This window comes from Protobothrops mucrosquamatus, unplaced genomic scaffold (genome assembly GCF_001527695.2).
Source record: "Protobothrops mucrosquamatus isolate PMUCROS unplaced genomic scaffold, P.Mucros_1.0 scaffold996, whole genome shotgun sequence".
NCBI lineage: Eukaryota > Metazoa > Chordata > Lepidosauria > Squamata > Viperidae > Protobothrops > Protobothrops mucrosquamatus.
The window spans coordinates 306,439-322,081 of record NW_015387234.1 but is presented as its reverse complement, the minus strand read 5'-3'; the positions used below and the strand labels follow the sequence as shown (position 1 = coordinate 322,081).

At 35.4% G+C, this 15,643-nt stretch overlaps 1 protein-coding gene across 1 annotated transcript in view; it reads right to left on the bottom strand.

The window, feature by feature from the left end:
- Positions 1–398: 398 nt before the first annotated feature.
- The window catches only part of TRIM36 (tripartite motif containing 36), a 32,741-nt gene continuing 17,496 nt past the window's right edge, over positions 399–15,643 (bottom strand). Inside the window, exons 4-10 of the mRNA XM_015819840.1 lie at positions 13,073–13,219; positions 9,677–9,772; positions 8,045–8,298; positions 7,366–7,490; positions 5,474–5,767; positions 3,338–3,635; positions 399–846 (exon numbers count right to left, since the gene is read on the bottom strand). Of these exons, the coding sequence (XP_015675326.1) occupies positions 480–846; positions 3,338–3,635; positions 5,474–5,767; positions 7,366–7,490; positions 8,045–8,298; positions 9,677–9,772; positions 13,073–13,219 (1,581 nt within the window). The 3' untranslated portion in view covers positions 399–479. The remainder of the gene's footprint in view (positions 847–3,337; positions 3,636–5,473; positions 5,768–7,365; positions 7,491–8,044; positions 8,299–9,676; positions 9,773–13,072; positions 13,220–15,643) is intronic.

Sequence of the window (15,643 nt, the reverse complement as noted above, 5' to 3'; positions counted from 1 at the left end):
TCCATCTCCTAAATACTACCAGTTCGCTCATAGCTTGGATTCACAAAGCACTTTGCTCTGATGCAAAGACAGTTTCTGAGACACTTGACCACTCAGGATAGTCAAAATTAGCTCCTTCTGAAGTGAATAAGTCTATAGTTACAAAAAAAGAAAAGCCTATTTCCATTTGTTTTAAAATGGAATGTAAATGGCAGCAATATCAGAAATAAGGACTTAAACTTAAACAGACTGGCAGGTTTCCAGTTTATAAAAGTCAATGAGGGTGCTAATCTGAGTATCCAAGGTCACTATATGACAAAAAACAATTCAAAGAGATCTTCAGGTAGAGTTTTCTGGACACTAGACATTTAGTAGAGATGTTTTTTTTTTCTGCAATTAAAAAAACAAAAGAAAAACAGACTCGAAAGCAGGGGGTGCAGCAGATGGACTTGGAGTTATGATGTAATTAAGACACAAAGCTAAAGGTGGGTCCTTGGGTATTAAATGTCTTCATCCTGATACTGCAGGTATTTTGCTGCAATCGTTTCTTCTAGATGAATTCCTGAGCTCCCCATTAATGCAAAAGCTGGATACATTTTACCAGAGCATTCCACTGGGCGTTCATAAAGACACTTCATCCGATCTGCATCGTAGAATCCAATGTTGCCATTGTCACAGTCAAGGCAGATTCCGATGTTTGATGGCATGGGAAGAACTCTGTTCACACAATCTTTGGGAGCAGCTGAAGCAGATGATGCCTTAGGAATAAACATTTTTTTCATGCCTATGGTTATTAATGTGAAAGGCTGTAAGGACTCAGCAAAGATGTCTTCACTCCCACTGTCATGACCACTGTCTTGTTCGTATCTGAAAAATAAATACTAGTCATGCCACAATCCTCAGGTTTTCAGTGAATTTTTCAGACTTCACTACGATGTTCACACAATATAATTTTGTCTTTAAAAATGCTATACAATATCACAATGTGCTTGTAGCAGAGAATTATAACTAAAGATAAATTGCTTTTGCTTTATTAAATATTTCTTGCAACAAACATTCTGGAAAGGATTCTAACTTATTAGAACATTTAAGTGATCAAAATGCTTTTTCCAGATGAATTGCAATACAGTCATATTGGGGAGGCAATCTGGCTGCAACACTATTTCAGTGTAAACTGTTGGGGGGAAAATCCTGTAATAAGAACCAATTCACCCTCATCCAGTACTCACCTCAGATAGTGTGCGCCAGCAGTAATACAAGCAGTCTGTATGGCACTTCAAATCCTCTTAATCTACCCTGCCTAATACAAGTCAATTTACAATAGTTCACTTAGTGACCACTGAAAGTTTAACGGCCCAGAAAAAGTGACTTATGACCCTTTTCCACACTTACGACTGTTGCAATATCTCCATGGTCATGTGATCAAAATTCAGATGCTTGGCAACTGACAAATATTTATGACAAATGCAGTGTCCCGTGGTCATGTGATCACCTTTTGCATCCTTCTGATAAGCAAAGTCAACCAAGAAGCCAAATTCATTTAACAACAACAAAGTGTTACTAACTTAACTGCAATGATCCACTTAACAACCCTAGCAAGAAAGGTCATAAAACGGGGCAACTTCTTGCTCAGCAAATTTTGGGCTCAATTGTGGTCATAAGTCAAGGACTACCGGTATAGATTCATATATGGTATTTGTTGTAACTAATCCATATCATCCATATCACAAGTATTTCAATCTTCCACAATCCTAATTCTTAACAAAGCCTCATATAGCCTAACATTTTACTGTTCTCGAGATCTACCTATCATTTCATCATTTCACTTTATTGCCTCAACTGACTTCTTTTAGATCAGCGGTACCCCAATCTTTCTGGCTCCTTGGACCGGTGGCAGCAGCGGGTGGTGGCAGGGGGTATGGTTTTGCACACACGACCTTAAGTCCAGTGCATGTGCAAATGACACTTCGTGCACTGGTCTTAGAATTCTTATAAAGACATATTTTTTTCTGTCTGGGATTAGCTTGTTCTCAGATTGCCTTTTATATGACTTAAATTTCATGTCTCACTTCTAATCTACAGTTTTAGAAGTATTCTATTTGCATTTCTTTCAGCTAGATGTATTCTTTTCTACAGGTAGTCTTCGAGTTACAAATGTAATGGAGCCTGCCCATTCCATTCGTAACTTGAAAATTCGTGGGAATGAATCTTGTACCTCAAACGAGATCACTCCCTTGCTCGTTAAGACGCACACGGCTCATTAAGTGCACATGAGGTATCTCAGGATGGGAAAGGCCATGGAGGGCCTAGTGATGGAACAGGCCCCAAGGCCTCCCTGACCCACTAAGATACCTTATCCTTCCCCTTCCCTGCCGCACTGGACTCATTTACCTTGCAAAAATCCTCTCTGCTACAGTTTCTTTCCCTTTGAGGGAGAGGAGAGTCGGCTTGGAAATGCTTTTCACACCGACAATGAAAGCTCCTGGGTGCTTTAATATCGTGCGAGTTCAAAAGAGATTGTGACCCCCAGAGACTTCCATTCTTAGGGGGGAGTGTCTGCTTTGTTTGCTTGCCTATGGGGCAAAGTGTTGGAGTCGGCTGGGCGCAGGAACCAATGCCATCCGTGGCCCGGGTGCGCTGCTCGTTTGCGTGTGCTGGCCTTAAGTTTGAGGGCAGGAACAAAGCCTTCAACTGAGCGGGGAAGCATCGTGGGGTAAATCACCTTGCACCTGTGTCCAAACTGCTCGCGATGGCAGCAGCCACCTGAGCAGCCACAATCTCCCCATCCCAGCCAGCCACCCAGCCCTCCTGATTTACTCCTTGTCTGACCAGCCAGTAGCCCAAATCCTGACTGCATTTCTCCTTGTTGTCCTCTCAACTCAAGTGGCAGCAGCATACTGTATAGAAAATTATAAATCTCTTACTTGAGGGAAGTATCTACATATTTTTTTAATCATATACTTAAGTGTGTCAGTTTTAAGTATCTTAACATTATGATATGTAATGGCTAAGACCCTGGATGTACCCCTCAATGATTATTGTTGCTGTTCTTGTTGTTATTATTTTTTTAATGGCAGACTTCTCTCATCAAAAGATCACCAAACAGCTTTTGGAACCCTCAGTTCAATGAAAGCATGTTGGAATCCATTTGACATACACAGTCTAACATTCCCTTGAGCATGAATTTCTTTATTCTGTATTTCTATAGATGCAGATCGTTATCTAAAACATTATCTTCCATATTAACATCCAATTAATGTATTTGAAATAATGGATAAAAGCTAAGCTATTAAATTAAATTACAACAGCAAAGAATTTAAAATAAAACCTATGAAAACAATAGAAAGTGATTACTTACCTGGGGCTACTTAATTCACGGGAATTGTGGAACCATTCTTGGATCTTAGCATCAGATGCAACTCCTACTTTCACAAGATATGAATAGGGTTCCACGTGGAAAGCCCAGAAATGCTTTCCTTTCACAACACCAGTGTCTCCAACAATGTAGTCCAGGGCAGTGTAACAGCCTTGTTGGATACGTTCGGCTTCCAAAAGCAGAGGAAACCCAGCTCTGCTTTCCACAACATTTCTTCTTGCATTTAGCAGAAGACGTTCACTATTGTAGCCACATTTGTCATCCAAAAGAAAACTGAAAACTAAAAATGAATAACCAGTCAGTAATAGAATTATAGCTTCGGAAAATATCCTAAAGAAGAGGATAATAAACATCTCTCTCTCCCAAAATTTCTAGACTACCCAATTCCATGACTTTGAGAGGCTTAACATGTATAAACAATAAAATCAAAATAAAATCCAGAAAAGTATTATTTAGAGGGAACAACAAAAAGTTTTAAAGAATATAGGTAGCCTTTAGTTACAGCCAATACACTCAGTGATCTTGGGAAGTTATGATAATGCTGAAGGGTCTTTTAGTTGATCCTCAAAGTTCCGGCTATTGCACTGTTCCCAAGGTCACGTGAACAAAATGCAGGTACCTGGCAACCAGCTCACACTTACAACTAGATGTAGCATCCCACAGTCACATGACTATCATTTGTGTCCTTCCCTGCTGGCTTCCCCCAAGCAAAGTCAGTGGGAAACTGGTAAGAAAAGTCACAAGTTGCTGGGGTGAATCTTCCCTCCATCTTTTTTCATTTGCGTGTACCACCCCCTCCATTTGCACACACCTTCTACTCTTTTTACATGGCCTCCCTATACCTACATGCACTCCAAACCCCCTTTCCCAACTTCCCTAGAATCACACATGCTCTGTACCCTCTACCCATGGCCTCCCTGCTATGCATGCACATATGCACATACATGTACTACCACACTCTTTTTCCTTGGCCTCCCTGCAATTGCACACATACCTTATGTCCTCTTTCTCTGGCCTCCCTGGACTCAAACAAATTTACATGTACCCAACACTCATTTTTCCTGGCATCCCTGCACTTGTACAAATGCACCTCATACCCTCTTTCATGAGCCTCTCTGCATTTCCACACATGCACGCATGCATCATCTTTCCCCGGCCTGACTCGTGCCATACCAAAACCCCCTCCTCCCAATTCACTGCAACCTATGCCAGTCCTCCCAAGGTCTCCCTTACCCCATTGCAGCACCCCTGCATTCCTTACCTCTTCAGTTTCCTGCTTAACTACTTGTGCATCTTAAGTTATGATGATAATCAGAACTACCTGGATTGCTGTCACCAAGCAATGCAGTGCTGTTACGCTTTATGACTACATTGTTTAGCAATGGCAATCCTGGTCCAATTGCAGTTATAATTTGAGGACTACCAATAGATTAGATAGATTAGATAGATAGATAGATAGATAGATAGATAGATAGATAGATAGATAGATAGATAGATAGATAGATAGATAGATAGATAGATAGATAGATAGATAGATAGATAGATGATAGATAGATAGATAGATAGATAGATAGATAGATAGATAGATAGATAGATAGATAGATAGATAGATAGATATAGACAGACAGACAGATAGATAGATAATGGATGTCAGACAGACAGCATATACTTGGAATAGTATTTTAAAGTAACTGCCATTCCTAAGGAATCTCAAAAATAGTTATAATTTTTGTCAACATGTTTCTTCTGATGCATTATTAGAAAATGGGCAGTAAACCAAGTAACTAGATTATTTAATTTCTGCTTTTATCCAAATTGTTATAGGATGCTTTTCCCCTAAAAACAAGTATTACTTTATATTCACAGATACTAAAAATATTTTCTTCATTGTGATTTAAACATTCAATAAACTCAGTACAAAGACATATATCATGGCATTTTATATCCCACTATAGCAACTTAAAAGACTGACGAGAATCTGTGAATATCATCTAAATTCAGTTGTGTGTAGACTTATTAAGTATGATTGTTTAAATTTATACCTAAGACTCTTCGGTTTCACTAACTGCAACAAGAGAACAGGGACAAAAGTATCATGTATATATATTTTTATTGTACCTGGAGCTGGTGGTGTATGTAAGATAAGTTCTCTACTCCATGGGCTACAGATAGATCCTTTATATCCTCTGACCCTAAAGGCATAGATACTGTTTGTTTCAAGGTCAGAAATTATTTCACTCTTACTGCAGACTTCGATTTCTTGCCATGCTGAATTAGCTTCTTCTTTATTAAGCCTGCGATATTCAAGTATGTAAGTATCAGCTGAACCTATTTTCTGTGGATGATCCCAACAGATCAAAGCTTTGTTATACATTTTGCTCCGTTCCTCACTGAATTCTGGTATATCATTCCCTGAATAAAACATGCAAGATGTTACATATAAAAATACTGATAAAGGAAAAATACGTTTATATATAAAAATACATTTTACTCTATGTATAAATATTCATAAAATTAAGTGATGTTGTCTTTATCCTGCATATCCAGCCAACTTTAGGTGTGTTCAGTTCTCAAGTGGGCATCATTTTTGATAACCAGAAACAAATTGAGAGACATTTTGGAGGTTACTTACCCACACATATTATCCCCACCAAACCATAGTGCTGCTCATAACATACCAACTTCTCCCTTGCAACAAACTTTATTACACCAGGGGTAAACAAAATTTTGGCCTGCCTGCATAGATGTCCAGAGAACACCTGCCATCACCCCATTACCCAAGAGGCATAACGAATAGGGGCAAGCATTTTCTGTAGGGTTCCCTTCCAGTGGAACATTCCGTTCATTGTCCTGAGGATCAACCTGTCCATTCTTCCAGAAGACTGAAAAATATCTGGCTCTTCCAGATGGTCATTGTAGATTGATTATGGCATAATCAATGTTAAAATTAGTTTTACGGTACTATATTATGTTTTTTATTTTATTATCTTTATAATATTTTGCTTGGTCCCACAGTCAAGCCAGATGTTTAGACTGGATTTGACATTTTAAGATAGGCAGCTATTCTTATTTGATGCTGTTAAAGGTATCAAAATGGGATGTAAGATGTTCCACATAAAACTGCCTTTTGCAATTGACTGATGGTGATTTTATCAATTGCAGTGGTGTTCAAATGGTGTTCCAGATAGTTTGGGACTGTACCCAAGATACCTATTACTATTGGTAGTACCCTTGCTTACTTTTGGCACAGTCATTCTACTTCTGTTTACAGATCTTTGTATTTGTAATTTTCTCCAGTTCTTTCTCTTCTATGATAAATAAATAAAAACTGCAATGTCCACTATCTAGACTTTTCTATCTTTCTTATCAACACTTGTTAAGTTTGGGGTGCTATATGTCAGGTTTTTGTCCATTTGAATTCTAAAGTCCCAGAGCACTTTAGCTTCCTCATTTTTTATTATTTTGTCTGTTTGGTGATCCCACCGGTTTTTTGCTTGCAGACAAATAGTATTTCTTGCAGATATTCCAATGCACCATTGTTGCTACTTTGCCATGCTACTATTTATAGTTAATCTGTACAATTTTCTTGCAGCACCTAACTAGTTAGTCCTCTGTTTTTTCAGTTTCTTTGTGGAGGCAGCAATTGCTGTCTGTTGCTGTCTTCTCAATTCTGGCTTTGTATGCATTTTTCTTAAGAAATATGAAGCCAGAAATGACCCCTCTGTCTTTCTTCAATTTTTCCTGTTCTTAGCCATTGCCACATTCTGCACCCACTCAAACAGTATATATGAACTCAGATTTACCAGAGATGTTAGCAATATCTTGTTCCAAATAGGCAATTTCTCTTCCTATAAGAAATTCCCATTTGAGGATGACCAAGTTGTGTATTCAACCAATTTTTGAAGAATATTGAATACTGTATCAAGAGCAAACTGTTTACAAATATAGTTTCTCTCGCTCCCTCTCTGAGGTGGGAAGAGGTTTAATGTTTCTTCCTTTAATAAACTTACCATTTGAATGGAAACACATATTTTCAAGAGCTTCCTGTTGCTTTTCTATGTCAAGAACAAAGTCTTCAAAAGAAGCTTGAGCTGCAGGCCTGAAACTCTTCAAAGATTCAGTAGCTTTCTGAATTCTAGACAGAAAAGGTTACTAATATTATACACACACTAACAAATTACCTTTAAGGCCTTAATATGAGAGAAAAAATGAATGCGTACCATGTAAGTACCATACTAAAATGCATGATTCTTTATTACTTCTAGCTGAAAATTAATAAAAATAATTATTTCACTAAAGAAAATCCCTATATTATAATGAAATTAGTTAACACTAGCAGCTGAACTAAAGTTCATGTAAATTGGGGATAAAATTTTCAAGATGGTAAAATGTAATCCATTAAAAATTCTCTTATGCATAATTAAAATAGATAGGAAAAGAATGCTCTCATCTTGCATTATATCTTTGGGTCCAAAGCAGAACATGCATCAGCAGAACATACTTCTAGAGATACATAAGGCAATTTTCTAGTTTTTGTGCCTGTTACCCCTGCACTGCATGCATCCTAAACCAGTGGGTACAACTGGAGAAATGCTTTGCAAAAGTACAAAAGGACATTGGAAAATCCCCAAGAGACATGCAAAGCATTAGGACAATTCAAGCTACTCTGAAAAGAAATAAATTACATACCTATCATGAAGCTGCTTTGCTGTTTGAACAAAACAGGATGGGTCTGTTTCTTTGAGAACTTCTTGCGCATATCCCACTAGGCCGTTATTTTCTAGAAGTCCATGATACTCTTCTATTTGAGAATGCAATTTCTCCATTCTTAAACTTTTTGATGTTTCAATAGCTCTAAGTGCAGTGTTTTTCCTGTCCTCCAAAACACGAAACAGCTTATCGAAGCTATTAGAAGCTTCCTCCTTTGCTCTTTCACCATTGCACTGTTTTTTTTAAAAATTAAAACAGGATAATATATTAACTTTAAACATGTTTTTGATTAATTTCAAGAACAATTTCACTGAAGGTAGTGACATTAATGTGATATACAAAATCAGAATTCTTTCTATAAGTTAAAGTATTTGATACATGGAAATGACATTTTTCACATTTATGATTCTGAAGTATAGTTGTTTTTAAACAAAACATTTAAAAACATAATTTTAAGTGAGAACATTTAGTTACTTTGCTTTCTATGTTACAGAGACATGTTTACAGTCCAATTCTTTACACGTGTGCAACTAACAATGGCAAACTACAATTGTGAACAAAGAATTGCTCTTAAAAATTTAGACACCAGAATATCTGTGACAATTAGGATAAATATATTAGGATGAAGAAACACTTCATATGAATATTTCTCTACATTAAATGTTAGGCTTCAAGGTCACAATAGTGGAAAACTGCTAGAAAAAAATAGAAAAAGACTATTTTTTTTAAACGAACATGTTTTTAATAGAAGCCTTTCAAAACTCTTTAAAAAATGAAATATTTTCACTGTGCATTTCAGAATAATAAATTATGGATATTTCAATCTCACTATCTGAAAGAGAATTTAAAACAAACTACCTTTTCATAACAAAAATTTTTTGGGGAGGAAAGGGTGAGAGATGCCTGTTCAGTATGCAGGCATTTAGCAAATATTTTTCCAATCAGGGCTGACCATGGGGCCAAAGACCAAAGAGTGACAAAGAGCAAGGAGTCTGCAGCACTTCCTTTTCTGGGAAAGATAAGCTACTCAGCTTGTCCCAGAGAGAATGCTTTCTTACCTAACAGGCTAAGCTCACAGTAGTATCTTTACACTCTTCACTTTCTCCATTCTTATACTACTTTTTTTCTAATTTGCACAAAATGGTAAAATGGGCTAGAAGTGGCTCTGGCTGCTTCTTGATTGTGGCATAATTTTCTGAATATTTTATATAGATTACCAAGCTGTAGAATATGATAGATCTGATTTTAAATAAGAGACATTCTAAAATTAAATGCTAGCTGCTCAGCAGCCAAATATTTTTATTTGATAGTCATAATAGCTAGCAATACACTTATAGGCAACTGTCACAGGTACGGTAACTGAGCGCAATTTTCTAATACAACATAAGCCTATTTAAGAAGTAGAAACTATGTACCGTAGCTCTTTCTTTTTTTAATAAAATATGCAAGATCTTGAAATAAATCTGTCTAATTATAATGGATAGAAATGTTTTAGTTTCAATAAAATTCAATAAACATTGTTCATGTAGAAATTCACATTAATACTAGTACTATTAATGAGCCGCAAAGTAGGCCTTTTTTTTGCCCATGGCAAAAATAAGTAGTTCTTACCTCAGCTTCTTTCACTAAAAGACCAAGCTCTGTAATTTGGTTTTTCACATGGCTCTCCTTACTAATGAGGTAGTGTATATCCTGTGAAAGTTTCTCCTATGAAAAATCATACTGTATGGTTAAAAATGATTGTAAAGTTCTATTTTTGCACTTGAAGTTAGTTAATACAAGGAATATTAATATTTTTGTTTTGTGATTGACAGTTCGGTTCAATAAACTACTATGTTCTATATTATCTACTGAAACTACAGCCCAGCAATTGTTTTAGAGTTAACTAAAAGTGCAGATAATTCAGTCATGACATGAGAATAAAGAAATGTGATGGGCCTTGGCATAAACTATGTAGGCACCAATGTCAAGTATATGAAAGCTACATTAAAGAAAGGTAACTATATTCTTTCACTAATATGGAAACATTTGTAGTTTCACTAATTCTAATTGCTTCTTTGTTTACTTACAAAATTAAAAAGCTTATTAAAAGAATATGGTATAGAATAAGTCCATTAAAACCTGCAGTAAACCAAAACAACTTTAGCCAATATTATATATTATCAAATTACATGCTTTGTCTCTGTTCCAACAGCTAATTTAAAATGATATTGGTCCCATCAAATATTTATCTATTTGAACAGATGGCATGAGTCAATGTAAGGTATTCAATGATGCAGATTAAATTTAAATGTTCTCCTTCAAGGATATTAAACAAATTGCAAGCTATGGTCATGACCTTGCATTATAGATGGAAATACACAAATGTGCCTAAAAGTTATAACATGATTTAGACTACAGATGTTTAAACAAAGTTGAAGTCAATTTTATTTCTAAGGAAATTTCTAGTATTCTACACATATAACCCACTTTGGAAGGTGAAAATTATTGAGCCTGCTGGTCACAAAATTGTGGCATAAGTCAGAATCAAGTAAAAAACAAGACTGAATGCTATCTAATTACCCCAGATTTTAATGACATTTCATGATATTGCACATAGGATCAGTTCAACAAAGCAGCTGCTTTACTCTCTGTAACAGTAAGAAACACAAAACCAGCCAAGAAACGGGCTTCCGGTTTTGACATCGTGGCAGAACGGATGCAGAAAGATGGGGCTTTGTCTTTCATGTTCGATTTCACCTCGCTGGGGGATCCTGGAAAGGATCGAAAATTGCCCCATAGAGGTGACAAGCAAGGAGGGATCATCGTTGACTGGGGGGGGTGGCGGCCCTCCGTTTGATCCGAGGAAGCCCTCCAAACTGGCGGGGAATGACAGGCTACATTTGCGTAGCCAGTCCTAAGCAGCTGACAACGGAAGACAATAAGCACCAACAAGCAACATTACAGCAACATGGATGAAACTGGGTGAGACCTGATCCTCTTTATGATTTTAAGACCTCTTCCTGAAAAACTGCCCAAAGCACTCCCCCCCCCCGAGAGAGGGAAAGGGAATTTCTGCCCCATTCCATATATATATGACTTGGAAATTTGGGGACTAAAAGTGCTTTTAAGACCTTTTTTTTAAAGAGACTTGAAAAGTCTGCAATATAAGTTTTGGATTTAAAAAAACACTGGAAAACGGCATCAATGACATCTAGTGGTGAATTTACGGCACTACAACTTATTATGCCTAAAAGAAATCTGGCTCGAAGCCCAGATTTAGATAAGACTCTGGCTGGTCTTGGAAGCTTTTACTTTTGAAGATTGCAGCCGAGAAAGAAAAGGTTTGGGAGCTGCTTATCTGTGTGGAAGAGACAATAAACTATTCTAGACCTGTCTGAACTATGAATACAAATACTGTTTCAGAACTGTATTGTGGAACTATTTTCCTGTAGAAGAAATATACACTATTGCCTGATATGATGGAACATTTTGGATTATAAATCTTGACTGATAAACAACTTTTAATGGTTCTTTCTTTTCCTTGGACAGAAAGCATATATTTCTCATTGGACAGAAAAAAATAAATTTTACTTATATTTGCTTAGGGGAGGCTTAAGAAAGGATTGATAAATTAGTTGGATAATCTGGAGCTCCAATAATAATTAACTGAAACTTCCCAAGTTTTCAAACAGATTTCTATAAAGGCCATTTACAAAAAATAAAATGTATGTTCCATATTTAGCTCTAAATGGTAAAAAAAACATCCTTAACGTCTGTCTCCAGAAGCCTCAATTTGACATACCACCAAGAAAATACTGATGAATCACAGAAAGAAATTCTCTCCAAGTTGAAATGAATACAAGAAACAATTGCCTTAGCTCGTGCTGAGATTAAAAATAACACAAAGGAAATAAAAGAACAATTTTCTAATTTAAATCTACAAACCCAGAAAATAACCACAGAGAAGGAACTATCAACCCAGAAAATAGAAGGAAAACTAGAGAAAGCTGACCCAAATATGGAGGACCAAAGGAAAAAACTAACGGCCAGACTCAGACAAATGAAGAATTAGAAGACATAATGATAATATTGGAAATGGAAAAGACATTTTATCAACCAAGATTTCAGAACATACTGGAGGATAAGGAAGGAAAGCCAATGGAATGGAAGATAGAGCTGTTACCAGAACTGTGGAGAATTGGAGGAGGGAGGCTGTTTAGTGAATATCAATGGGCTAGCTCTTCCAAAAATACTTTAATTAAAATGCTTCTTTTGCTCCAAATAATATGCACAAAAATAGAAGAAGAATTATTTGATTATCCAAATGCACTGACTTGGAAAGTTAGTTGGCAAAGGAAGAAAGCTAGAGTAAGACTGAAGAAAACAGAAGCTTTGACCTATTAGAGGGGATATTAAAGTATCAATTAGATGTTTGAATATGGTTCAGAATAGATTGCTAGAAATAGAAATATTATAACTAGATAGATAAGATTGGTAATCAGAATATATTTTGGCATGAAAAGGGAAATAAGAAAATGCTAAGAAGTTCAAATAAGGGAAGCTTCTGGTTACCCAAATATAACTTGTTTTGAAACTATAAATAATTGAGATATTTTGAATATGGATGGGAAATTAAAACTGAAAAAAAAACGAAAATAGGATACTGACTGAATAAATGGATATTGAGTGCAAATGCAATTAAGATATGTTTTGGTTAGAAAAGATATTTTAAACTGATATCATTGATATTATTAGAAAACTGTAATAAATGCTGATATTCAACTGTATACTTATTAATAACAATAAGAATTGTATTTGCTTAATGTGGAAAAATGTTTATTTCGGAAGAAGCGAGGAGGTATTGGATGGTGTAATATTGGATTTAGTTTGAAGAAGCTTATATGTACCATGGAATTATTAATGGATCCAGTCAACACGTTGTCTATTAAGCACTTGTTTGTAAAAATAGAAAATTAATAAAATATTTATTTAAAAAAACAGCCAAGAAACAAAGAGGGGAGACACCTTGAGTGTTTTGTAGGCACTGCTCATGGTAGTCACTCGATGGTTTGCATGTGTACCACCCAATTTACAAAGGTGACAAACAGGTCTTCTGCATATTTCACAGTACATATTTACTTTTTCCATTTCATGTTCCGGACACATCAAAATCTGAGAATAAAATAATAGAATATAAAATATACTTGAAGAATCATGTAATGATGAACTAAAATCAGAAATATTTTATTTTTGTTTTTCATACACATTTTAATATTTATGAATATATAAACATTATTTTCTTCCTTTCTTATCAGATAGTACTTATACAGTATACAAATGAATGGATTTGTTCTCAGTCTACATTGTATCATATTATTAAAAAATTGCATCTTTCCAAAAAGATTAACATTTCCTCACAAAACTTTCTCTTGTTCTATATTAAACAATTTTATGCTAGAATCTGTGTCTCCAGCCAGTAGTTTTTCTTAATATCTTCTTGAGATTTTAGGGACACACTGCAGAGGAAAAGGTTGCATTAGAAACTATCTCTGTAACATTGCATGGAGACTTCTTAAAATAGTATTAATATAACTATATAACCTCCACATACTATGACCTTATTCTAAGAAATACTGTATATTTTGTTATTTTGGAGCATTTCAATCTCATTTGCCTCCACTGTCTTTTGAATACATTTTGTCTTAAGAATAGATCATTAGATCTTTTCTTTTAGACCCATAAGTCTAGTTACCTGCATTTTTTTCATCTTTTAAAGTAAACGAAAACAAATTCTTTAACCATTTGTTTAGCATCAAAGCTTTCATTTTTTTCAGCTTAACTACATCAATTATACTAGGGGTGTCAAACTCACAATGTCACGTGACATGTCGCAATGTATCGTGACTTTTTTTCCATTGCCGGCAATGGGGTGGGTGTGGTTTTGCCATGACACATCTGGCCCATGGGCCGGCAGTTTGACACCCTGAATTATACTGTATTTTTCTAAATTTCAGAATTAATGGAAAACACTATAGTTTTGGCTAAAGTATCATAATAGTGTAAAGTTTAATATTTTGAAAGTTCACTTAAATAGGATTACAAAATTACATTTTATTGAAGCCATTTAATTATAATTGGAACTAGCTCAAAAATATCACCATCTTCCCTGAGATATTATATATGCGTTTATTCTTTAATAACTTTCCCAAGCCAGTTTTTTACAATTATAAGGATTTTTTTTAAATATTAATGGAAGGCACCTCCACTTATAGAGTAGAGATACAGCAATATTCATAAGGCTAAAGCTGTAGTCTTCTGCTCCAGGACATGCCACAAAAGCATTTTGCAAGAGGTAGGACATTATTGCATTTATAATATGGCTGGGAAACCCAGACACTGTTTAACTACACTGATCAATTGGGGGAAAGATTGCTTATTGCTCCTGAGTGTCTGTTAAATCACAAATTATTTCATTTAGGCAATTTAAGTCATTTGTATAACTACATCATTATGCAAAATGTAGAAATTATGTCACTCCTGGTGATTTTCATCATTTGCATAATAAAGATGTAAATGGATGCAAACGACATAATTTGTGCATAATTTGTTAGAGACATTGTAGATAGCAACAAAGATTATTTATATTAATGTCAATTTAACTGTTCATCTAGACCAGGGGTGTCAAACTGCCGGCCTATGGGCTGGATGCGCCATACTGAAACTGCACCCACCCCATTACCAGCAATGGAAAAAAAGTTGCAATATGTTGTGACACATCACGTGACATTGCGAGTTTGACACCCCTGATCTAGACTATTTTGGTCCATTACAGTTTGCTAAAAGGGATTCTATTAAATTGAGATTTCACTATATAACTGTCACCATCCTTAATGATGGTTATGACAATTGTTTTTGCAATTCTACAAACTTTCTGGTATTTAATTATTTAATTCAAGCTACTATTTAGTCTAATGGGAAACACAGATTTTATACTGGTTCAAGAGCTAATGCAAAGGGATGCAACTATGAGCAAATTATAAACTAGAAACTAGGGGGAAAAGATAACAATTTAGACAATGAAGACTTGGAATAATCCCTGAATAAAACTGAAAGCTAAACCTAATTTAATTTTCTAAACTGCACAATTTCATATATTATTCACAACAAATTTCAGTATCAGGCTTCAATAGACAAATCTTAAGAATATAACATTCATCAGTCCAGTTCATATTTTTTTGCTTGAAGAATTAAAATATGTATATTAAAAAAATCAGGAAGTAATCACAGAGACTCGGGATTTTCTACATTTTCTTACAGTTATGAAATATGGAGATCATTTAAAATTGACAAAGAGATAAGTATTTTTATAAGTAAAACAATAGTCTTGGGGTAGCATTACAAAAGAGAAAGACATTGAGCAGAAAGAAAGAGGAAATGTTCTGTTATTTGCTACAGGGCATGCTCACTTGAAACTTGAAGCCAGTTAACATCTGAATCCACAACTATTCCACAAAATGTTATAATCTGATTCATTCTGAAGAACAATCTATTCACATCATACAATGAGAACTGATCTAAAAGCCAACTATCAAGCAG